Source organism: Aethalodelphis obliquidens, unplaced genomic scaffold (assembly GCF_003676395.1).
Source record: "Aethalodelphis obliquidens isolate GAN/ISIS:26980383/991018 unplaced genomic scaffold, ASM367639v1 scaffold2, whole genome shotgun sequence".
NCBI lineage: Eukaryota > Metazoa > Chordata > Mammalia > Artiodactyla > Delphinidae > Aethalodelphis > Aethalodelphis obliquidens.
Genome location: NW_020837946.1, coordinates 38,899,686 through 38,924,688, shown reverse-complemented (window position 1 = coordinate 38,924,688; position 25,003 = coordinate 38,899,686). Strand labels below are relative to the sequence as shown.

The following is a 25,003-nucleotide window of genomic DNA, read 5'->3' as shown; positions in this document are numbered from 1 at the left end:
ATTAGGTGGGACTTTGAGTTTGTTTCTTAAGAGAGAAAAGATCCACACATTTTTCTCAAACCACAGGATGCTTCATTTAAAATATTTTTTGGAGAATTATGTTAATTAAAAATTTTAAACTTTAATAAGAAAAGCATTTTTAGTCAAACTAGTTAAGAACTTATTTTAATATCTGGTAGTTGGCAATAAAAGTAGACATTAAAATGTATATATATGGCTAATTTGGATTTTCCATTTATTTTTTAAATATTAAAACTTTCATCCCTCTTACCTTTGTATGCTTTCTAATAAATTCAACAGAAACAGGAACCATTCTGTCAAATAAGCCTATTATAAATTCCTTCTGAATAATACTGATCACAGGAGGTAAAAGATTTATCCAAGACAACATCAGCGGTCTCCAGCCCAGCATATGAGGCTCCATGTAAATCATCCCACATCTGGAAACCTGGAAAAACAATCACTGTTTACCTCCAAGGAACTGCTTATAAAAGAAATATGACTTGATACATCTATTTCTTACAACCTTCAGAAAACTCTTGGGGAAAAAATAGCATACTTTTAGATAATTTCCTGATTTAATTTTTGTGTACGACTTCACCAAATGGTCCTAGGCAAAGAGGAAAATATGCCTGACACTTATATTTGTCAAGGTATGTCGACAGACACGGCTGCTCTTGGAGAATCACAGATGGCTGTTAAAATGAATTCTATAAATACTTTTCATCTAGAGTCAAAGTTACTAAGCAATAAACGCATTTATAACATTTCAAATTTATAAGCAGATGTGAAAACTGAGAACTTACAGTGGCAGGAGAAGCAACTTCTAAATCCATTGGTTCAAAAATAAGATTCATTTGTGGTGACATTTGGATAATCTCCCCGCTCATCAGACATAGTTTTTTGTTGTCATCCAGCACAGTGTTCATATTCTCAATCCATACTGCATCTACTGGCCCATCAAAAACTAACCATTTCCTGTCTGGCGTCTGGTTCATGCATACGGTGAATAAAGGACGAAAATAGTCATGGAAGGGAAAAAGTTCAATAATATTATTTTACAACTTTAAAATGTAACCCCTAAAACTAACTGCACCATCAAAATGTAAAGGCATCTCTGGAATAAAGTGTGCATACATGTGTGAATATATATATATTCACTAAAGAAGCCTATATATGCCACGGATGAGACAAATATATATAACATCTTAAGATTCCATCTTTTCCAATGTTTCTAAACTCATATATAACATGTTTGAGAGAGTATCATAAGTAAAACAAACATGTAATTGCCAGGGAAAACAATTTTCATTCAGACTGTCTGACTCTAGAGATTCTATTTAGTGTTCATACAGATTAATTACTCTTGTGTGATAAGTCAAGTTTTTTGTTCCCTCCACTGAATGAATTAACACACACATCCTTCTTGGGCTGAACTGTCTCATGGTGGTACAGGGCATTAATATCAATATAACCTTCACAGTCCCACAATGAGAAACATGAAAATATTTACATCTTGTCCAGAATATAGTAAATGTTCAACAAATATTAGCCAGAGGGAGCAAAAACGGATTCTCTTTTCTAGATCCTTATGAAGCAGCCCTTCTGAGGACACAGATGATGCTTTGGTTCCCCTTCAGCAAATGTGAATTTGAGTTGAAGTAGTGAAGGATCTGAATCCACCTTAGCACATTCTCATTCCCTGTGACCAAAGGCATTAATCCACAAGACAGTGGGCCTGTCTGGGCTCAAGCCACCCACACTCAGAAGCTAGCTCTGGCCACGCTCAGGAAGCACGGAAGAGCCTGTTATCTCCGAGATCACCTTCAGAGCAACTTTTCCTCCTGCTGTTGGGTTCCCAGGGCTGCTCATCTTCACTCTAAGAAACACTGCCCTGTAATGGTGAGTTGTTGGGCTGTGCAGTCTGAAAGACCTCACTTTTAATCTGATTCTACTACTTCCCAGCTGTGTGACTTTGGGACAGCTACTTAACTTCCTGGAGACTCAGTATTTACGGGATGTAGCTTCCTGGAAAATATAATGTGTACTATGTAGCTAAGTGTAAAATGGGAGATATTTCATGATTATTTCTTTATAAATAATGTAACAGCATACATTATCTGGAGACTTCACATGTTAATCTGGGCCAGAGGACATCCACTGTGACAAGAAAGGATCTGAGACATCAAAGGATCTGGGACATCAATGGTCCCAGACCTCTGCCCGCCCCACCTGTGCCCTGAGAGCCAATCCTTACATTATTCATTGCTCAAGCCCCTTCAGGCAATAAAAGCAGAGCTGCAATTTGATGTTTTTCTGTTATCACACTGACTCATGACAGGCTGGTCCTTAAGTAGGTAAAGAGCACCAAATTTAGGATGTATGGTAGTCAGAATAAAGGAAACATTTATATAAAAAAAGACTTAAAACAAATGTCTGTAGCCTAGGCCCCTTTTCCTGTAAGACTAGCCTTAGCAAGCTGTCTCCGTGTAATCACACTCCACGGAGAGTCTGCTAACATACGACAACCAAGTTAACAATTATTGGTCTGTGGACCCTTTTCTGTAACAGTGGGAAGCTGCCACTCAGTAGGGTAAGCCAGGAGGAGGTAAGTTCCCACTCCCCTTCCCAGCAGCCAGCAGCTGGCACACCCTTTACCTCTTCTGCTTTCCACAGGCAGCCGATTCTCTTCCTAACACACTAAAGGGCAAGAGTTGGAATTTGTAAGACATCGTTTTATAAAGGTCTGCAATTTCCTCTCTAAGCACTGGAGTCTATCTAACAATTAGTGGGTGTGACACTGACAGCTAGCTGAGCAGCAGGGCACAGGAAGAACATTATTGAAGGATTGAAAGGATCACGTTACTCAGATGCTCTCTTTCCTGGGTCACTTAGCCTGGAAAAAGAAGATCAGAAATACTCTCCCCAGTCTTCTTTGCTCCTGCCCTCTCTTCTGTGCATACTGAGGAGAAGATGCCTGCCCTCATGGTCTCTGGCCTCTCTGCAGGCACTAACAGTGCTCTTCACAGAAACACTGCCAGACTCTTCAGTAATGTGTTTTATTTATTTATAGATTTTTTAACATCTTTATCAGAGTAAAATTGTTTTACAATGTTGTGTTAGTTGCTGCTGTATAACAAAGTGAATCCGCTATACATATACATATATCCCCATATCTCCTTCCTCTTGCGTCTCCCTCCCACCTCCCCTATCCCACCGCTCTAGATGGTCACAAAGCACTGAGCTGATCTCCTTGTGCTATGTGGCTGCTTCCCATTAGCTATCTATTTTACATTTGGTAGTGTATATATGTCAATGCCACTCTCTCACTTCGTCCCATCTTACCCTTCCCCCTCCCCGTGTCCTCAAGTCCATTATCTACGTCTGTGTCTTTATTCCTGTCCTGCACCTAGGTCCTTCAGAACCTTTTTTTTTTTTTAGATTCCATATATATGTGTTAGCATATGGTATTTGTTTTTCTCTTTCTGACATACTTCACTCTGTATGACAGTCTCTAGGTCCATCCACCTCACTACAGATAACACAATTTCGTTTCTTATAATGGCTGAGTAATATTCTACTGTATATATGTACCACATCTTCTTTATCCATTCATCTGTCGATGGGCATTTAGGTTGCTTCCATGACCTGGCTATTGTAAATAGTGCTGCAATGAACATTGGGGTGCATGTGTCTTTTTGAATTATGGTTTTCTCTGGGTATATGCCCAGTAGTAGGATTGCTGGATCATAGGGTAATTCTATTTTTAGTTTTTTAAGGAACTTCCATACTGTTCTCCATAGTACCGATATCAATTTACATTCCCACCAACAGTGCAAGAGGGTTCCCTTTTTTCCACACCCTCTCCAGCATTTGTTGTTTGTAGATTTTCTGATGATGCCCATTCTAACTGGTGTGAGGTGGTACCTCAGTGTAGTTTTGATTTGCATTTCTCTAATAATTAGTCATGTTGAGCAGCTTTTCATGTGCTTCTTGGCCATCTGTATGTCCTCTTTGGAGAAATGTCTATGTAGGTCTTCTGCCCATATTTAGGTTGGGTTACTTGTTTTTTTTAATATTGAGCTGCATGAGCTGTTTCTATATTTTGGAAATTAATCCTTTGTCCACTGATTCATTTGCAAATATTTTCTCCCATTCTGAAGGTTGTCTTTTTGTCTTGTTTATGGTTTCCTTTGTTGTGCAAAAGCTTTGAAGTTTCATTAGGTCCCATTTGTTTATTTTTGTTTTTATTTCCATTACTCTAGGAGGTGGATCAAAAAAGATCTTGCTGTGATTTATGTCAAAGAGTGTTCTTCCTATGTTTTCCTCTAAGAGTTTTATAGTGTCCGGTCTTAAATTTAGGTCTCAAATCCATTTTGAGTTTATTTTTGTGTATGGTGTTAGGGAGTGTTCTAATTTCATCCTTATACATGTAGCTGTCCAGTTTTCCCAGCACCACTTATTGAAGAGACTGTCATTTCTCCATTGTATATTCTTGTCAAAAGATAAGGTGCCCATATGTGCGTGGGTTTATCTCTGGGCTTTCTATCCTGTTCCATTGATCTAAATGTCTGTTTTTGTGCCAGTACCATACTGTCTCGATTACTGCAGCTTTGTAGTATAGTCTGAAGTCAGGGAGCCTGATTCCTCCAGCTCCGTTTTTCTTTCTCAAGATTGTTTTGGCTATTTGGGGTCTTTTGTGTTTCCATACAAATTGTGAAATTTTTTGCTCTAGTTCTGTGAAAAATGCCATTGGTAGTTTGATAGGGATTGCAGTGAATCTGTAGATTGCTTTGCATAGTAGAGTCATTTTCACAATGTTGACTCTTCCAATCCAAGAACATGGTATATCTCTTCATCTGTTTGTATCATCTTTAATTTCTTACATCAGTGTCTTATAGTTTTCTGCATACAGGTCTTTTGTCTCCTTAGGTAGGTTTATTCCTAGGTATTTTATTCTTTCTGTTGCAATGGTAAACGGGAGTGTTTCCTTAATTTCTCTTTCAGATTGTTCATTATTAGTGTATAAGAATGCAAGAGATTTCTGCGCATTAATTCTGTATTCTGATACTTTCCCAAATTCATTGAGTATCTCTAGTAGTTTTCTGGTAGCATCTTTAGGATTCTCTTTGTATAGTATCATGTCATCTGCAAACAGTGACATTATTACTTCTTCTTTTCTTATTTGGATTCCTTTCATTTCTTTTTCTTCTCTAACTGCTGTGGATAAAACTTCCAAAACTATGTTGAATAAGAGTGGTGAGAGTGGGCAACCTTATCTTGTTCCTGATCTTAGTGGAAATGGTTTCAGTTTTTCACCATTGAGAACAATGTTGGCTCTGGGTTTGTTGTATATGGCCTTTATTATGTTGAGGAAAGCTCCCTCTATGCCTACTTTCTGGAGACTTTTTATCATAAGTCGGTGTTGAATTCTGTCGAAAGTTTTTTCTGCATCTATTGAGATGATCATATGGTTTTTATCCTTCAGTTTGTTAATATGGATTATCACATTGATTGATTTGGGTATACTGAAGAATCCTTGCATTCCTGGGATAAACCCAACTTGATCATGGTGCATGATGCTTTTAATGTGCTGCTGGATTCTGTTTCCTAGTATTTTGTTGAGGATTTTTGCATCTATGTTCATCAGTGATATTAGTCTGCAGTTTTCTCTTGTTGTGACAGTTTTTCTGGTTTTGGTATCAGGGTGATGGTGGCCTGGTAGAATGAGTTTGGGAGTGTTCTTCCCTCTGCTATATTTTGGAAGAGTTGGAGAAGGATGGATGTTAGCTCTTCTCTAAATGTTTGATAGAATTCACCTGTGAAGCCATCTGATCCTGGGTTTTTGTTTGCTGCAAGATTTTTAATCACAGTTTCAATTTCCGTGCTTGTGATTGGTCTGTTTATATTTTCTATTTCTTCCTGATTCAGTCTCGGAAGGTTGTGTTTTTCTAAGAATTTGTCCATTTCTTCCAGGTTGTCCATTTTATTGGCATAGAGTTGCTTGTAGTAATCTCTCATGATCCTTTGTATTTCTGCAGTGTCAGTTGTTACTTCTCCTTTTTCATTTCTAAGTCTGTTGATTTGAGCCTTCTCCCTTTTTTTCTTGATGAGTCTGGCTAATAATGATTTGTCAATTTTGTTTATCTTTTCAAAGAACCAGCTTTTAGTTTTATTGATCTTTGCTATCGTTTCCTTCATTTCTTTTTCATTTATTTCAGATCTGATCTTTATGATTCCTTTCCTTCTTCTAACTTTGGGGATTTTTTGTTCTTCTTTCTCTAATTGCTTTACGTATAAGGTTAGGTTGTTTATTTGAGATGTTTCTTATTTCTTGAGTTAGGATTCTAGTGCTATAAACTTCCCTTTTAGACCTGCTTTTGCTGCATCCCATAGGTTTTGGGTCATCGTGTTTTCATTGTCAACAATTTCATTTCATTTCATTTGTTTCTAGGTATATTTTGATTTCCTCTTTGATTTCTTCAGTGATCTCTTGGTTATTTAGTAGTGTTTTGTTTAGCCTCCATATGTTTGTATTTTTTATAGATTTCTTCCTGTAATTGATATCTAGTCTCATAGCATTATGGTCAGAGAAGATACTTGATATGACTTCAATTTTCTTAAATTTACCAAGGCTTGATTTGTGACCCATGATATGATCTCTCCTGGAGAATGTTCCATGAGCACTTGAGAAGAAAGTGTATTCTATTGTTTTTGGATGGAATGTTCTGTAAATGTCAATTAAGTCCATCTTGTTTAATGTATCATTTAAAGCTTGTGTTTCCCTATTTATTTTCATTTTGGATGATCTGTCCATTGGGGAAAGTGGGGTGTTAACATCCCCTACTATGGTTGTGCTACTGTCAATTTCCCCTTTTATGGATGTTAGCATTTGCCTTATATATTGAGGTGCTCCTATGTTGGGTGCATAAATATTTACAATTGTTATATCTTCTTCTTGGATTGATCCCTTGATCATTATGTAGTGTCCTTCTTTGTCTCTTGTAATAGTCTTTATTTTAAAGACTATTTTGTCTGATATGAGAATTGCTACTCCAACTTTCGATTTCCATTTGCATGGAATATCTTTTTCCATCCCCTCACTTTCAGTCTGTATGTGTCCCTAGGTCTGAAGTGGGTCTCTTGTAGATAGTATATATATGGGTCTTGTTTTTGTATCCATTCAGCCAGTCTATGTCTTTTGGTTGGAGCATTTAATCCATTTACACTTAAGGTAGTTATTGACATGTACGTTCCTATTACCATTTTCTTAACTGTTTTGGGTTTGTTTTTGTAGGTCTCTTCCTTCTCTTGTGTTTCTTGCCTAGAGAAGTTCCTTTAGCATTTGTTGTAAAGCTGGTTTGGTGGTGTTGAATTCTCTTAGCTTTTGCTTGTCTGTAAGTCTGAATGAGATCCTTGCTGGGTAGAGTAACCTTGGTTGTAGGTTTTTCCCTTTCACCACTTTAAATATGTCCTGCCACACCCTTCTGGCTTGCAGAGTTTCTGCTGAAAGATCAGCTGTTAACCTTATGGGGATTCCCTTGTATGTTATTTGTTGCTTTTCCCTTGCTGTCTTAAAAATATTTTCTTTGTATTTAATTTTTGATACTTTCATTAATCTGTGTCTTGGCATGTTTCTCCTTGGATTTATCCTGTATGGGACTCTCTGCACTTCCTGGACTTGATTGACTATTTCCTTTCCCACGTTACAGAAGTTTTCAACTATAATTTCTTCAAATATTTTCTCAGTCCCTTTTTCTCTTCTTCTTCTGGGACCCTTATAACTCAAATGTTGGTACGTTTAATGTTGTCCCAGAGGTCACTGAGACTGTCCTCAAGTCTTTTCATTCTTTTTTCTTTATTCTGCTCTGCAGTAGTTAGTTCCACTATTTTATCTTTCAGGTCATTTATCCGTTCTTCTGCCTCAGTTATTCTGCTATTGATTCCTTCTAGAGAATTTTTCATTTCATTTATTGTGTTGTTTATCATTGTTTGTTTGCTCTTTAGTTCTTCTAGGTCTTTGTTAAACGTTTCTTGTATTTTCTCTCTTCTATTTCCAAGATTTTGGATCATCTTTACTGTCATTACTCTGAATTCTTTTTCAGGTAGACTGCCTATTTCCTCTCCATTTGTTTGGTCTGGTGGGTTTTTACCTTGCTCCTTCATCTGCTGTTTGTTTCTCTGTCTTCTCATTTTGCTTAACTTATTGTGTGTGGGGTCTCCTTTTCGCAGGCTGCGGGTTCATAGTTCCTGCTGTTTTTGGCATCAGCCCCCAGTGGGTAAGGCTGGTTCAGTGGGTTGTGTTGGCTTCCTGGTGGAGGGGCCTGGTGCCTGTGTTCTGGTGGATGAGGCTGGATCTTGTCTTTCTGGTGGGCAGAACCATGTCTGGTGGTAGTTTTGGGGTGTCTGTGACCTTATTATGATTTTAGGCAGCCTCTCTGCTAATGGGTGGGGTTGTGTTCCTGTCTTGCTAGTTGTTTGGCATAGGGTGCCCAGCACTGTAGCTTGCTGGTCGTTGAGTGGACCTGGGTCTTAGTGTTGAGATGGATATCTCTGGGAGAGCTTTCGCCGCTTGATATTATGTAGGGCCGGGAGGTCTCTGGTGGACCGATATCCTGAATTTGGCCCTCCTACCTCAGAGGCTCAGGCTTGATACCTGGCCGGAGCACCAAGACCCTGTCAGCCACATGGCTCAGAAGAAAAGGGAGAAAAAAACAAAAAGAAAGAAAGAAAAATATATAAAATAAAATAAAGTTACTAAGGTGAAAAAAATTTTTAAATATTAAAAATTAATAAAAAAAAAAAGAAAGAAGAGAGCAACCAAACCAAAAAATAAATCCACCAATGTAACAAACGTTAAAAACAATCCTTAAAAACAAAAACCGGACAGACAGAACCGTAGGACAAATGGTAAAAGCAAAGCATATGCCTGGCACAGTATTAGATGCTCAAGATACAGGAGTGAACGAGAGAGATGATGTACTTTGGCCTCCTGAAGCTTATATCCAGTTGTATTTATATTAAGCAGGACATAAAATTTCCTTGTCTCAACTCTCTCATCTGTAGAGGGAGAAGAGACAGGCACCACGCCCCACTCACTGCCCTCGTGAGGGCCTCGCCCCGGCACGTGTAGGGCAAGGGTGGCGTACCTAGTGCCCACAGGCCTGTCTCCTTGCGGCATCTGGGAGGTAAAAGGGGGCCACTTTACCTCCCAGCGGGAAACTCAGCGCTCCCGCCCCCAGCCGAGGAACCGGCAGTTTAAAGGCCATGGGCACACGGAGGCGAAGGACGCGGGGGCTTGGCTCAGACACTGCCTGGGGCGGCGGCCGGCGCCTCAAGGATCCCAGTAATGTGTTTTAAATAAGTACCTTGAGCTACAAATACAAATGTTTACTTGAAACAACTGAAAAAAATCATAACTCTCATAGCATTGAGAAGTGTTAGCACTTACCGATGAAGCAGCAAATGCTCTAAAACTGACAGCGAGGATCCCGTCGGACCACTCATGGGACACTAAGTCAAACTGCCCATACAGCTGACCCATGGTGACAGACTTAGGATTTAAAACAGTGATCTGAACCTTGTTTTCTTCCATTAACCCCTTAATAGAAAAAAAAAAAAAGATTATTTATTTATTTAAAAGACTACTAATGCTGTCATTATTCATGGAAAACATGATTGGGCACGTAGAAAATCCTAAAGACTCTACACAAAAACTACCCGAAGTAAAGAGTTCATTTAACAAGGCTGCAGCAAACAAAGTCATTATACAAAAATTGATTGTATTTTCTATAATGCCAATGAACAACTGAAAAATAAAATTTAAAAATACCATTTACAATAGGATTTAAGAACTCATAGGATACTTAGGAATAAAGTACCAAATGTTGGTCAAAAGCATATAATACTTACTATTGATAGATCAACAGGTTACATGTTCTTTTCTGCTTTTCTTTACAAATCTTAAAAATGTTAACACCATTCTAAGCTCACTGGCATCACAAAAACAGGCTTTGGGCTGAAGTTGGCCCATGGGCTGTAAGTGGTTGATTCTTACTACAAAACATTCTCTGAGATAAAATTAAATGATTTAAATATAGGCAAATATGTACCATTCTCACGTTGTGAAAAAATTAATATTGGTAAGCTGATAGTTTCCACCAGAACCTTGAAAGCTGGTATATGGAATTAATAAGAGATGTTAATACCCTTGGGGCATAGGCTTTTTTATGTTTTTAATTAATAGACTTTATTTTTTTAGAGTAGCTTTGGGTTTACAGAAAAATTAAACAGAAAATATAGAGAGATTCACATATATTCCCTCCATCTTCCCGCCACTCACACACAGTTTCCCCTACTATTAAAGCCTCGCATTGGTGTGGTACATTGTTATGATTCCTCAATTCCTCAGTTCCTCTGCTGATATGGATTCTTTCTTATTAACTAAAGCCCATGGTTTACATTAAGGTTTACTCTTTGTGTTGGACACTTCTATGGATTTTGCCAAATACATAATGTCATGTATCCACCATTACAATATATACAGAATAGCTCCCCACCCTAAAAATCACCTGTGCTCTACTTATTCACAATCATTTCTTTTTTATATAACATAACAAGTTCAACTTAGAACAAGTCCAACTCTTTCCCACACTGCTTTCTGCCCACCACGACTGGAGCTTGGGACATGAAGTACCAAACTGAAGAAAACATGTGGCAATAATAATGTGAAGCAGTAAAAAAAAAAAAAAGAAAAAATAAGCTCAAGGTCTGTGTTTTCTTCTCTGTGCCCAGAAGGGAATAACGATGTGTCATCCTTAATTCAGAAGCATGGGAAAGTTCTATCATCTTAGTCAGAACAAAGTTGCTGCCATTAAAGCAACGTGTTCGTCCCAAATGCAACGAAGCTAGCGTGAAGCTACAGCTTGCAAGCAGTGGCTATGGAGCCTTGCCCCTTTTACATTACCACAATGTCACTCTTAGAATTTCCTGATAATGAATCACTTTCGGGCTTTATATTGGACCAGAATACATGCTCATACCTTCATCTTCTTTCATCTTTGAGTGGCACACCACATTTGGCTCTTTTAGAGACTTATTTTTTATAGCAAAAAATTCGCCCCTATAACAATAAAATAGCAAAAGTGCAAACAAAAACTGAGGAAAGCAAGGCAGGAAGGATAAAGGGAAAGGAAGGGAGGCGAAGAAAGGAAACAGCATGAAAGGATAAAACCATAAAGGAACAGATGACAGAAATAAGTACATATCCGTTTGTTTGATAATAAATACAATCGAATTAAAATTTCCCTATGAGAAGATAAAGGCCATCAAATTGGAGAAAATAAAAGTTAAAACTAATTACTCTCCATAAAAAAGTAAATCACAGTGACAGCCAGAGTCACAATTAAAGACATGGGCAAATATATATGCAAGGAGAAAGCAGGGGTTGCAATACTGAAATTAGACACAGGGGATCCAAGGCAGATAATACAAGTAGATAATTTTATACTGGCTGAAGGGAGGCTCCACAATGAAGATGTAATGATCACGAATCCCATTTGGCTACAAACACTGAAATATATGAAGCAAGAGCTATTTGAAATACAAGGGTAAGTAGACAGAAATGCAATATTAGTTGGAGAACTTAAAACAGCCTCACTCCTTTAGCCTATCAAAGTAGACCAAACTGAGATGTGTAGGACAGGAATTTTGAATAATATAATCATCATTATTTACTATACTTACATATGCATGTATTATATAATGCATGCGCATGCTCGCACACACACACACACACACACACACACTTCAGTTCAGTACCACTAGCAGCCACTAACAAGTTTGCATTACAAATCTAAACACCAAGAAAATAAAAACTACTCTCCTAAGAAAGTATAAAAGAGAAAACTGTCAGGTTTTTTTTCATGTCTTCAGACTTTTTTCTATAACGAATGTGTTATCTTTATGATTAAACTCTTTAAAATTAAACTCTTTAAAAAAAAGAAACAAAAGGGCTAGAGGCAAATCTGTGGCATACCCTTTGTATACTGAACTTCCTACTTGCTTTGTATTACTTTTCTAATATCATTTCCTCTGTATTTTTATAAGTTTAAGTTGCTGCATTAAAGTACCCTTTTAAATAACCATACATTCTATCTTGCACAAAGCTGATTATCAATAAATTAATGCATTAATAACACACTTACCTTTTCACATAGATCATTTAGTGCTCCAGCTAAGACGCGATATGCACTGGTTTTTCCTCCAAATGGTTCTCCAACAATCATAAAGCCATGACGCACGATCATCATTTCATATATCTGAAGAATCTTCTCAGAAAAGAAGCTGGTCATTTGCAAATTCATGGAGTCACAGTTGTCTTTGATGGCTCCCAGCAAATCATTGTAATCTGGTTTTGGTAATTTCACCCCAGGAAACAAATCTGAAGTAATTCCCTAATGATAGATGATTTGGGGATTTACATTATCTATCTATACATTCTCATATTCTCTGTGTCTTTCTATATATGTATGTATATGTGTATATGTATATATACATATATATATAGACATATAGACATACATAAACTTGATAAAATTTCTCACATCCTTGTATTTAACATTGATGGAAATAGAGCCTTTGAGTAATAGTCCAGTATTTTCAACAGCTTCATAGAGGTATGACTGACATACAATCAACTGTTTATATTTAAAGGGTACAATTTGATAAGTGAAACCACCAACTCAATGAAGATAGTCAACATACCAGTCACAGCCACAAGTCTCCTTGTGGCCTTTTCTCCTCTCCTTGCCACCTCCTGTCTCCATCCCCAGACAACCAACAAACACTGATTTGCTTTCTGTTACTATTTTTACTTGCATTATCTAGAAATTATTACGGGTGAAATTACACATTACAGGTACTGCTTTATTTTTTGTCTGGCTTCTTTCACTTTGCATAAAGATTTGGAAATTCACACCTTTCACAGCATATATCAATAGCCCATTGTATTGAAGTGTTCCACTGTATTGAGGTGCCAGTTTTTAAACCCATTTTCCTGTTGATGGACATTTTCATTGTTTCCAGTTTGGGAAATAAATAAAGCTACTATAAACATGTATATACAAGTCTTTGTATGGACAAATGCTTTCATTTCTCTCAGGCGAATAATGAGGAGTGGAATACCTGGATAGTACGGTGAGTGTGTATTTACCGTTTTAAGAAACTGTCTGCTTTCCAAGGTTGTTGTATTATTATGTTACATCTCCCCAAGCAGTGTATGAGAGTTTCAATATTTGATATGGTCAGTCTTCTTAATTTTAGCCATAGTAACAAGTAACAGTATCTTGTTGTGGCTTCAATTTGCATTTCCCAAAGATTAACATTTTTTGCATGTACTTGTGTGCCATATGTATATCTTCTTTAGTGAAATGTCTGTTCAAATCTTTTGCCTATTTTTAATCAGTTTATTTTCTTCACGGTAAGTTTTGACCATTCTTTAAATATTCTGCATACAAATCCTTCATCATACATCTAATATGCAAATTTTTTTCTAGTCTCTAGCTTGTCTTTCATTCTCTTACCAGTGTATTTCAAAGAGCAAACTTTTAAATTTTGATGAGTCTATTTTATGAATTTATTGTTTCATGCATTGTGCTTTTGGTGTTGTATTTAAGAAATTTTTGCCTATTCCAAATTCACAAGGGATTTCTCTTGTTTTCCTCCAGAGATGTTGCAGTTTTACATCTTTTTAAGTTAAAAAGTTAGAGGATGAACACGATCTGATTTGAAGGCTTATTATAAAGATGGGGTCACATTAGTATAGTCACACAAATGTATCAATGGAACAGAATAGGGAGACCAGAAATAGACCCACACACATGTGAACAACTCATTCTCAACAAAGACTCAAAGGCAATCCCATAGAGAAAAGATTAAAAAAATAGTCTTGAGCAAATTATGCTAGAGTACCTGGATTTGTCAAAATAATGAACTTCCAACCATGCCTCATACCATATACAAAAATTAGTTCGATGGTATTTTAATCATTGTAGTGGGTAGTATGTTAATCAGCTTAGCTTCCCTCAAAAATGTATGTGCACCTGGAACCTCAGAATGTCCCCTTATTTGGAAATAAGATCTTTGCAGATGTAATTAGATAAGATGAGATCATACAGGAGCCCAACTCCAGTGATTGGTGTCTTTATAACAGAAAGGAGAGGAAGACACAGACACAACGACACCCAGGGAAGAAGGCCATCTAGTGGTGGGGACAGAGACTGAAGTAATGACAAGCCGAGGAACATCAAAGATCACCAGTAGCCATCAGAAGCCAAGAAGAAACAAGGAAGGATTCTTTCCTAAAGGCTTCAGAGGGAACCAACACCTTCGTTCAGGCTTTTATCCTCCAGAACTGTGAGAAAATCAATTTCTATTGTTTTAAGCCACCAGGTTTGTGGTACTTTGTTATGGCAGCTTTAGGAAACGAATACAATCATATAATGTATGATTGGAAAGAATTATACTTCCATATTTAGTGCATATGAATATACAGAGTTGATTTCAAGGTCTAAGAAACATTCCTTTATAAACTGCTAAGGCTTTTTCATAAGTATTATAGCAACCTATGATACAACTATCTACAACCTAGATACAACCTAGATACAACTATACAACTATTCATTTTACTCTGAAGATAAAAGTGAAAATTCAGAAGAGCTTAATATGAAAGCATACATTCAAGCTATACCTTAGAACTGACAAACTACCAGTTTAATCACCCCTAAATTTAATCCTTTAAATCCTGTTATGGATAAACTGATCCCAGTTCACTGGAGCAGTAAGTTTCCTTGGGGCAAAGGAGAGAAAAAGGCAACGCAGTAGGGTCTTTAAGATCACTCTGCAGCCTAGCTGAGTGGCTGGAACCCCCTCTCCCTCATATACTGGCCATGAATACAAGTTACTTATGATCTCTGTGCCGCAGTTACACCACGTGTAAAATGGGGATAACAAGAGCACCTGCCCCGTTAGCTGCTTATGAGTATTAAATAAGTTGCTATTCATAAAACTCTTAGAATAAGGTCTGGTCCATTGTGAATGCATAGTGTTTGCTAAGTAAACAAAAATATCTTCTCAGACTGTTCAAATTATTTATGGTTAACCTTGAAAGAAGCAGATAATTCCAGATCATATCTGGTAGTCAGTAGTTCTCAGCAAAGACCAGTTCCCTTCACTCTCCCGCCAGGTAGAGAGTTGGGAATATGTGGAGCTGTCCTTCTGGTTCTCACACTGGGAGAGTCCAGAGACACTGGGGGAGGAGGGATGCCAAGTGTTCTGCAGCGTATGGGACAGTCTCTCACAACACGGAACTGTCCTATTTGAAAATGCCAGTTGCGCTCCATTTAAGAAATATTGTTCTTAATATTATTCAATAAATGTTCACTGAATGAATACACAGCTGCATAAGAATACAACTAGGTGAGGTATACTTCCACTTTATAAAAATAAATATAGCTTTTACTCCTGGAAAATCTGTACAGTGTACTAGTACCAAAGAAACTGAGGGAAATTTTTAAGAAGAAAATTTGAACCTATTCCTTGTGGATTTGATCTGCAAAACATGAGCACTGTCAACTCTAAATACTAAGGGAAGTCCCTTTCAGAGTGATGAAACATGGTTGCTGTGGATAGCTAACGACACTGGACCACACTACAGTGGCAGTGTCACGTCTCCACCCTCCCCATGACAGCCTTACAACTTCAGTCTTTACACTTTGGAAGCTAACTGCCCATACCTCAAGGCAGCACAAGAGAGACCAACATCTACCATGTGTCAGCAGCCCGCTCCCAAGCCCTCCCCCAATTTCTTCTACCTGAGAATGGGAAAAGGAGAAGAATGATATCACATGACAAAACAGGAACTTTAACCATCATTCTAATAGCTCTTCTCAACTACTTATAATTTAATTGTTAAAATGCAACAAGATGATTAAGCCTAGTTCTTAAATTATCCTGAAAAAAGAATTTCATAAAACCCATGGTACTCTTCTAAAGAAATTAAGCTTATTTTTTTTTTTTATTTCTCCAATCATTAATTTGACAAACATTTACCAAGTATCCATTCTGTGCAAGGGATTCAGTGATGTGTTAGACCAATTACTTTCCTCCACGGAGGAAATTTTGGTGAAATTTATAAGCAAACATGTTTTGTAACTTTTGTGTACTTATTATATTCTGCAGAAAAGGTGAAACTTAAAAATCCCAAGTTGTTAAAAGTTATCCAGGGGGCTTCCCTGGTGGCGCAGTGGTTGAGAGTCCGCCTGCCGATGCAGGGGACACGGGTTCAGTGCCCCGGTCCGGGAAGATCCCACATGCCGTGAAGCGGCTGGGCCTGTGAGCCATGGTCACTGAGCCTGCGCGTCCGGAGCCTGTGCTCCGCAACGGGAGAGGCCACAACAGTGAGAGGCCTGCATATCGCAAAAAAAAAAAAAAAAAAGAAAGAGTAAAAAGTTATCCAAAACAACAAAGCTAGCTAACACACTTCAAATAAAACAGAATGATCTATGTTTTTCTTTGCCATATCATCGTTTTCTGTAGTGGAAGTTTCTCACAGGGAGTTGCAACCATGGACGCTTGGATAAATACATTATTAGAAGAGTTTTGATACATTGTAATAATAAAATGTTCTTACCTCAAAGAGTGGTAAATCATGGGATAAAAATTTTGGTAGATTTACATCAATAATAGATCTAAGCAGAAGAATTTCTTCATTTTCATTTGGATATTTCAGCTGAAAGAAAATATGCTCATAATGATATCTGCAGCTATTAACTGCACCCCCTACACGTTCACACACACACACACATGAACACCAGGCCCCAGAGGCAATTTAAGCCCATGCAAAAGTGTTGTTCTTACTTATTTTCATTTAATTGGACTGTTATTAATTTTAGAAACTGATGATTATACTTGGTGAATTTTCTACCAGTTTATAATGAAAACCTAAGTTGAACTGACTACTTTTTCACAGATGCCCTGGGTGAAAAGCTATTGGCCATGAATTCCATATAGTTTGGGAGCTGCCGTTGCCTCTATATTGGGTAAGAGCTTGCTTGTCCTATGCATTCAAGACCAGCAGTGGGTTGGTAAAGTGAAAATAATCATTAAAGATGGGCAATCATTTTTAAAAGATGCACTTACATTTAAAACATATAAACATTTACTCACTCTGCCCATATTTTGGTGCCAAGACCTTTTCTCTGAGGGTAGAGTTTTGGACCATTTTTCTTGTTGGAAAAAAAAACGCATCAATAATGAATCATCTGCCCTATCCAGTTTTGTTGTGTTTTGGTTTTGTGTTTTAAAGATGATCATGCTCTTCAGAGATACTTGCGAGACAATCTAAGTGTAGCATCCTTAAGATTTTTAAGGTTTTTTCCCAGTTGTATTCACTTTTCTTATCCATACCTAATTCAAAGTCATTTTTTTTTAGCATTTCATCTTTACTGAGTCTTTCTTAAACAATGAACTTAGTTTTCATAAAAACAAAACTCTTCTTTTCATGCTCATATACCATCAATTTCATTGACAATTAATTAAATGACATAACGACAGTAACACGTCCGACTGGCTTCAGGGAGTTTTGGGAACAAGCCACCTGACTCTGGGTGAGGAACAGTTCATCGGATAGAAGGTGGGAGGGCAGAGCAGCACGCTGCCTGCCGGCTGCATGCTTAGTACCAGCGCGCTTGAGTGTGATCCCCAGGCAGAGTGGAGAGGGCTCGTTAATACACTAAGTCACTTAAGTAGAAGGTGCTTCAGAAAACTTATGTTAAATTCTAAAAAATCTGTGGTAAACCCAGAGTTTACTAAAAAATCTGGTTGAACCCTCAACTTGTTGCTCATGTCCATAAGATGGTTCAATAATTCACAAAAAAATCTGAACTCAGAAATATTTCTCCCAGCTTCTATCCTTTATTCAACATCTTACTCCAAAGTTTCTCCTACCATCATGCATTTAGTTTTCCAGAATCCTCTTCTTTTTCTCTAGAATCTTTCTAATAAATCCCATGCCCCTACTTAACTGGCTTTAACCTTACAAAGGCAGTGATGCCTGGCAATCAAGGTGAGCTGTCTCTAAATTTCCAGGGCCTCCAAAGCCAAAGCTAGTCCTATTCATATGGACTTTGGATCAACCTAACCACATGTAAATTATGAAGTGTCAGAAGTCTCTTTTGTTATCTGAGAGGCTATCATCTTAAAGCAAATGTTTAAATTGATTTTTGATATAATAGAAACAAACTTCAAAATATTCAAGCCAACACAGTCAACAATTTTCAATTAGCTTTTGACAAAGAATGATAGGATTCATTTGCTGCATAACTTTAATAGCTCAATTCCATAGTCAAGATGTCAGTGATGACATATACTAGGACAATGCATTTTCTTTCCCATTATCTGACCACAATGTAATCATGACATGCCAGGTTAATACAAATTGTTGCTTCTAGTTGCATTTGTTTATTACAAAAAAAAAACAATGACTTGAAGTCATGTTAGGCTAATGTGAAACAGAATATCACCACTATATATCAGAATTCTTGGTAATATTATCATAGAAGATTAAAATGCATGCCATTGTTTTTAATCACACAAGATATATTTCAAAATCTTTATCTTCTGCAGTCATGAACATGAAAATTTTATAAGCTCTAAAGCCACAGTTTGCATTTTGCTGTTAATTATAGCCTATCTAGCTTACTTTGATAAAGAACAAATGTACAGTTATATTTTATGTTTCTACAAAAGACTTTCAATGAAAAATTACCCAAGTCTTCAAACATTTTGACTTTTTATCAATATAGTTATGATTTATACCATCTTAAAATGCAAACATTGTATTGCCAATCTATTACTGCTAGTCTACAGTTGGCTGCAACTGTGTAATTATATTAAGTAACAATGTCTAGGGGCTTCTGTATATATTTATTAATTATACATAGATTATTTCCTTTAAAGCTATTCAATATATACGTTCATATATAAATGCTTTCAAAGTATTTCTCAGCAGCAAGGAATTTTACTCCTTAGTAGAACCTAGTTTCATACAGTTAAAATTGTGGAATGGAACTCAAATCACTGATCACATGTCTAAGGTTTTACAAATCATAAAATGTCCTTTTTCAAGTGTGCAAATAATTAATTATGTTAGTACGATAACTGAACTTTTTTTCAGTTGATGAAACTAACCAGTTAGTGTAACTCTTGTGAAGACACATGGTCCTGAGATTTATAAACAGGAAATGAATGAGTAAGAAGCCACTTGAGTTTTTTACCTTTAGATTCCCAGCTGCGGTGAGTACTGACTTCACGGCTCTCATTCCATAGTCATAGTGATGTTGTGATGACAACTGCTCTGAACACAGGCGATATGTAGCCACAATCTTTACCGACAGTGGCCGAGCTGTGACAAAGCCACAGGAGTACAGGACTATTTCGGCAATCATGGCATAATCAGGCACCATCATTGCTACTGTCCGAAAGAGTGCCTATGGGAGGGGAGGAAAGGTGCTTTTTGAAAAAGACCATCATGGAGATAAGCCTACTCTTTCCTTCATAGCATGTTACAATGTTATAGCTTTTCTGCAATAATATTAAGTAACAGTAGCCAGATCATATAGATAAAAACACTTTAAAATGTGACTTCTTGTTACTGTTATATAATAACTAGATCATTAACTTTGTATATAAATATGTTTCCTTAAATTATGCTTTGAGAACGCTTCAAATTTCTATCATACCTAGACCTTTGGTGAATTATTAATTTACTTAAGTGTTAAGTATCCATTACGTTCTATTTTTTGTGGGAAGTAACATGCTATAGGGAAAAAGCAGACTCTGCTGGGATGTCCAAGAGCCGGGCTTCTCATCTGGGCTGGTGAGAAAGTGCCTGGTGTTGGGAGACTGGGCTTCAAGTGAAGCTCTCTGGCATCTAATTAATTAAATGATTTGGGTCTCATCAGGTAACCCCTAATAACAAGACTATGTTACATAAATGGTGTAATTTGAGATATTTTTTAACATTTTTGAGTCTGCAGTCACCATGTCAGTCTTTCACCAAGCAAAATAAAGGGAAGAAACTGAAAATAAGTCCTGGATAATTATTATTAGAGATAAATCAATTTTCCAAATTCTAAAGATAATTTTTTCCTCATAGTATTTTAAACATGGTGGGACAAATAAATGTTGTGCGATGGAAAGTAAATAGAAAACTGAATAGATTTTAAAAGAATAAATAAGAAAATTTAAGTTTAAAATGTTAGTATGTGTCAGGATTTACTTCAATAGCTCATACGTGAAAACATGGCTTTCTTGTACTAAAGCAGGAGAGCAACAGTGTTCTAGAAAAATGATAATCATATTCAGATAGTGAACAATAATTATAGTAAATGACAATTTACTATAATTCAGACAGTTCAGACAGTTTATAAATACCTGCTGGGAACTAGCTGAATTACCGAAAACACAAAGCAGAGAGAAAATGAGGACATTTTACTTAAGTGATCTGTTATGACGCTAAAGTCGAGAATAAAAGATTTGCATCAAGCAAGATCCTTCCAATGTGTTACATTAATTACTAGCTAGAGGCCTTAGTACTGCTATTTTATCAATAAGGTTACCATTCAAGAAAGGCAAGAATAAAATGTTAAAAGTATATAGCATGAGCAAATAATTCGTAACAGAGAAGCTTAAGCAAGTGCTCTAAACCACTACCTACCTGGGAAGAAAGAATGCAAGAGAATTACTATACACATGGTACCTCTTTTAAAGGGTAGGTTCTCAACAACTTTTTTTAAATGAATAAAATAGAGAATGAATGAATGAACAAATGAGTTAGCTGGTTAATGGCTAGGTTAGGGTGATACAATCTTTCTACAATAGTACAAATTGCTACTAGCTTGGGATCAACATCCAGGTCTGTGTGTCAGGTCTCTGGCACACCAGGTACTTTACAAATTCCTATGCACATTCTCTTAGCACTATTGGCAAAGTGGTTGTGGAACACAATGAAACAGACATATCAGTGGCCAAGAGAACAAAAAATAAAGTATGGTACAGGAGTTGCAAGGAGTTATCATGGATGCTTACTTATCACAGAGAAAAGCATCCTCATCAAAATATTTTTTTAGGCCTAAACTGTTATGGTGGTAGACATTCTCATTCATTGATTCTCAAACAGAGTGTGTGAAATACTGATATGATACGGTTTAGGATCTGTCAGAAATAATTTGTCAGTAATAGCAGTAGGTTTAAGGGTAATTTAGTGCTTTAAAAAATTAATTTGGATTCTGGGTTAACCAATGGCATACTTTCTTGAGTGTAAAAAAAAAAAAAAAAGGGAGGGTATAGATCCAGGTAACCTGCCAGGGTTTGAATAAATTCCAGTACATGTAATCAATGTGAGTATTACCCTCCATGTTTACCTCAGCAGAAATAAATGATTGAGAATAGTTATTTTATTGCTTCTGTCCTATAGAGTGGATGAAGAAGGGTGGTACATAAGGAATTACATACACTTCCTAGAGTATGCTTCCAAAGGACTACATTTTGGAACAACAACAACAACAAAATCTCAAGCAATAACTTCCTACCATTTCTTCCTTTAAGGATTGGAAATAGATTCCATAAATGTGACCTGTTCAGGAATTAGCTAAGTATTAGTTGAGTGAAATGGAGGATTCAGGATCTAGTTCATTTTTTTTCTCTGTACTAATAGGGTGTTTCATGCTACTTACTCTGTGGAAAGTTATGGATCATGTTACTGACTTTGTGACATCAGAAGATCTAGAATACGCCTATTTTCCATACTACCCAAAGCAATCTACAGATTTAATGTGATCTCTATCAAATTACCCATGACATTTTTCACTGAACTAAAACAAATAATCCTAAAATTTATATGGAACCATAAAAGACCCAGAATTGCCAAAGCAATCCTGAGCAAAAAAAGAACAAAGCTGGAGGCATAACCCTCCCAGCCTTCAGACAATACTACAAAGCTACAGTAATCAAATAGCATGGTATCAACACAAAAACAGACATAGGAATCAATGGAACAGAACAGAGAGCCTAGAAATAAACCCACACACCTACAGTCAATCTTTGACAAAGGAGGCAAGAATATACAATGGAGAAAAGACAGTCTCTTTAGCAAGTGTGTTGGAAAAGTTGGACAGCCACATGTAAATCAATGATGTTATAACAGTGCCTTCAAATCCTACACACACACACACACACACACACACACACACAAACAAAGCCCTCAAAATGGCTTAAAAACTTTAATATAAGACAGGACACCACAAAACTCCTAGAAGAAAACATAGGCAAAACGTTCTCGGACATAAATCATAGTAGCATTTTTTTAGGTCAGTCTCCAAGGCGATAGAAACAAAGGCAAAAATAAACAAATGGGAATAAGCAAACTTATAAGCTTTTGTACAGCAAAGGAACCATAAACAAGACGAAAAGACAACCATCAGAATGGGAGAAAATATTTGCAAACAGTGCAACCAACGAGGGCTTAACTTCCAAAACATACAAACAGCTCATACAACTCAATAACAAAAAAAGCAAACCACCCAATCAAAAAATCAGCAGAAGACTTAAACATTTCTCCAAAGAAGACATACATATGGCCATCAGACACCTGAAAAGGTGCTTAACTTCACTAATTATTAGAGAAATGCAAATCAAAACTACAATGAGGTACCCCCTCACACCAGTCAGAATGGTCATCATTAAAAAGTCTACAAATAATAAATGCTGGAGAGGGTGTGGAGAAAAGGGAACCCTCCTGCACTGTTGGTGGGAATGTAAATTGGTACAGCCACTATGGAAAACAGTATGGAGGTTCCTCAAAAAACTAAAAAGAGATTTATCATATCATCTAGCATTTCCATTCCTGGGCATTTATCTGGGGAAAAAACCCAGAAGTTCTAATTCAAGAAGATACATGCACTCCAATGTTCACAGCAGCACTATTTACAATAGCCAAGACATGGAAGCTGCCCAAGTGCCCATCAACACATGACTGGTTTAAGAAGATGTGGTATATATACATATATGCAATGGAATATTACTCGGCCATAAAAAAGAATGAAATAATACCATCTGCAACAACAGGTACGGACCTAGAGATTATCACACTCAGTGAAGTAGGTCAGAAAGAGAAAGAAAAATATCATGATATAACTTATATGTGGAATCTAAAATATGACACAAATGAACCTATCTACAAAACAGAAACAGACTTACAGACATAGAAAACAAACTTACATTTACCAAAGGGGAAAGGGGTGGGGGAGAGAAGAGGGATAAATTAGGACTTTGGGATTAGTAGATACAAACTACTATATATAAAATAGATAAACAACAAGGTCCTACTGTATAGCACAGGGAACTATATTCAATATCCTGTAATAAACCATAATGAAAAAGAATATGAAAAAGATATATAAATACACACATACATATACATATATATAAATGGAATCACTCTGCTATACACCAGAAAGTAACACAACATTGTAAATCAGCTATACTTCAATTTAAAAAATAGGATAAGTCTATTTTACCATTGCTTCTAACATTTAACTATTCTGAAATGATTACTGATTCTTCAGAATAGTTTTAATATTAAATATAGCTTCTCTGAAGTGGAGATGTGTTTAAGAAATTGCTCTACTATGCAGGTTTTACCTAGATGTACAAGATGTCAAAACTTGAGTCTTTCTTCATGACATGATACATATCAGTTACCGAAGTATGCATGATCTGCCCAATAATTTACAAAGGAAATATACACAATTCTTGAACCTTCCCATTTACTTGTAAATCATAAAGCATTTGAGAGAATAAGGAAGGAGGGAGGATTTGTAAAAAGACTTCCATCGAAGGGAGGTTTCCTTATGCTGTGAGTCTCCCTAAGCCCCCCTCCTCACTCCCAAGTTCAGTAAGAGTTTGATGGGTATCGCCCTATTGTGGGGGAATATAGATTGGTGCCTGACTCATGCCTGAGAAAGCAAAAGTAGACTGTGGCAGCAAGATCACAGTGGCCTTCACTCCCACAGTCTGTTGGGACAGAAGATGCATGAGATATACACGATAAGGGAGAGAGAGCGCAAAGTTGCGGCCATTTTAAGTCCTCCCCAAGATTCCCTCTGGCAAAGTGAGAGCTCTCCAACAGCAAAATCTACGTGGAATCATCCACCAGCGATCCACGCAGAGTGGAGGGAATGACAACTGGAGAAACAGATTCCATCACTCAAAGTCTCAGGAGTTCCAAGCGGAGAGACCTAACAGGAGTCCCTGTAGAACCCATGGACACGTGCAGGATAGAAAGATGCAGCTGTAAACCTCTGCCAGCTCCAGGGGCTGGACCCAGATGGTCTTATCTGAACTGTACGTATGTTCGGTGGCAGACTGCTAGCTTAGAGGATGAGTATGAATTTGTCAGGCAGGACAGTGGTGGCTTAGCAGAGCACTCAAGAGAGGGTAAACAGCATGTGCAAAGGCATGGGACCTTCAGAGACTAGTGAGGTCTGTGTGACAGGGAGATGCAGGGAGCTGGTGGTACAGACGCAACTGGGTCTAATGCCAAAGCTCTTGCAGATCAGGCCAAGAAATTTGAATTTTTTTCCTGTGGGCAAAAGGAGCCCGGTGGTTTTTTAAGTCTGGAAATTATACGATTAGATTTCTTCTTACAACACAGGTAGCATTACAATGGGGAATTCTTTATAATGAATTTCAGTAGGGACTCTTGGTGACAGGTGAGCTGCTGCAATAAGACATGCAAGAGAAGACTGAAGATGGCTGGGAGCAAGGCGTGGCCGTGGGGCTGGACGGGAGCAGCAGGCGTAATAAGACTTACGAAATAGGATTTTGCTGGTTTTGGTAACCGACTGAATCACTGCGTGAAGAAGAGAGAAGCATCGAGGATGAC

General features: G+C 37.3%; 1 protein-coding gene across 1 annotated transcript in view; it reads right to left on the bottom strand.

Annotated features, from left to right (window-relative positions):
• Positions 1-25,003, bottom strand: part of DNAH7 (dynein axonemal heavy chain 7) — a 245,023-nt gene that overhangs the window by 122,210 nt on the left and 97,810 nt on the right. Inside the window, exons 27-32 of the mRNA XM_027125386.1 lie at positions 19,335-19,547; positions 16,691-16,789; positions 12,207-12,455; positions 9,452-9,601; positions 807-989; positions 272-448 (exon numbers count right to left, since the gene is read on the bottom strand). Of these exons, the coding sequence (XP_026981187.1) occupies positions 272-448; positions 807-989; positions 9,452-9,601; positions 12,207-12,455; positions 16,691-16,789; positions 19,335-19,547 (1,071 nt within the window). The remainder of the gene's footprint in view (positions 1-271; positions 449-806; positions 990-9,451; positions 9,602-12,206; positions 12,456-16,690; positions 16,790-19,334; positions 19,548-25,003) is intronic.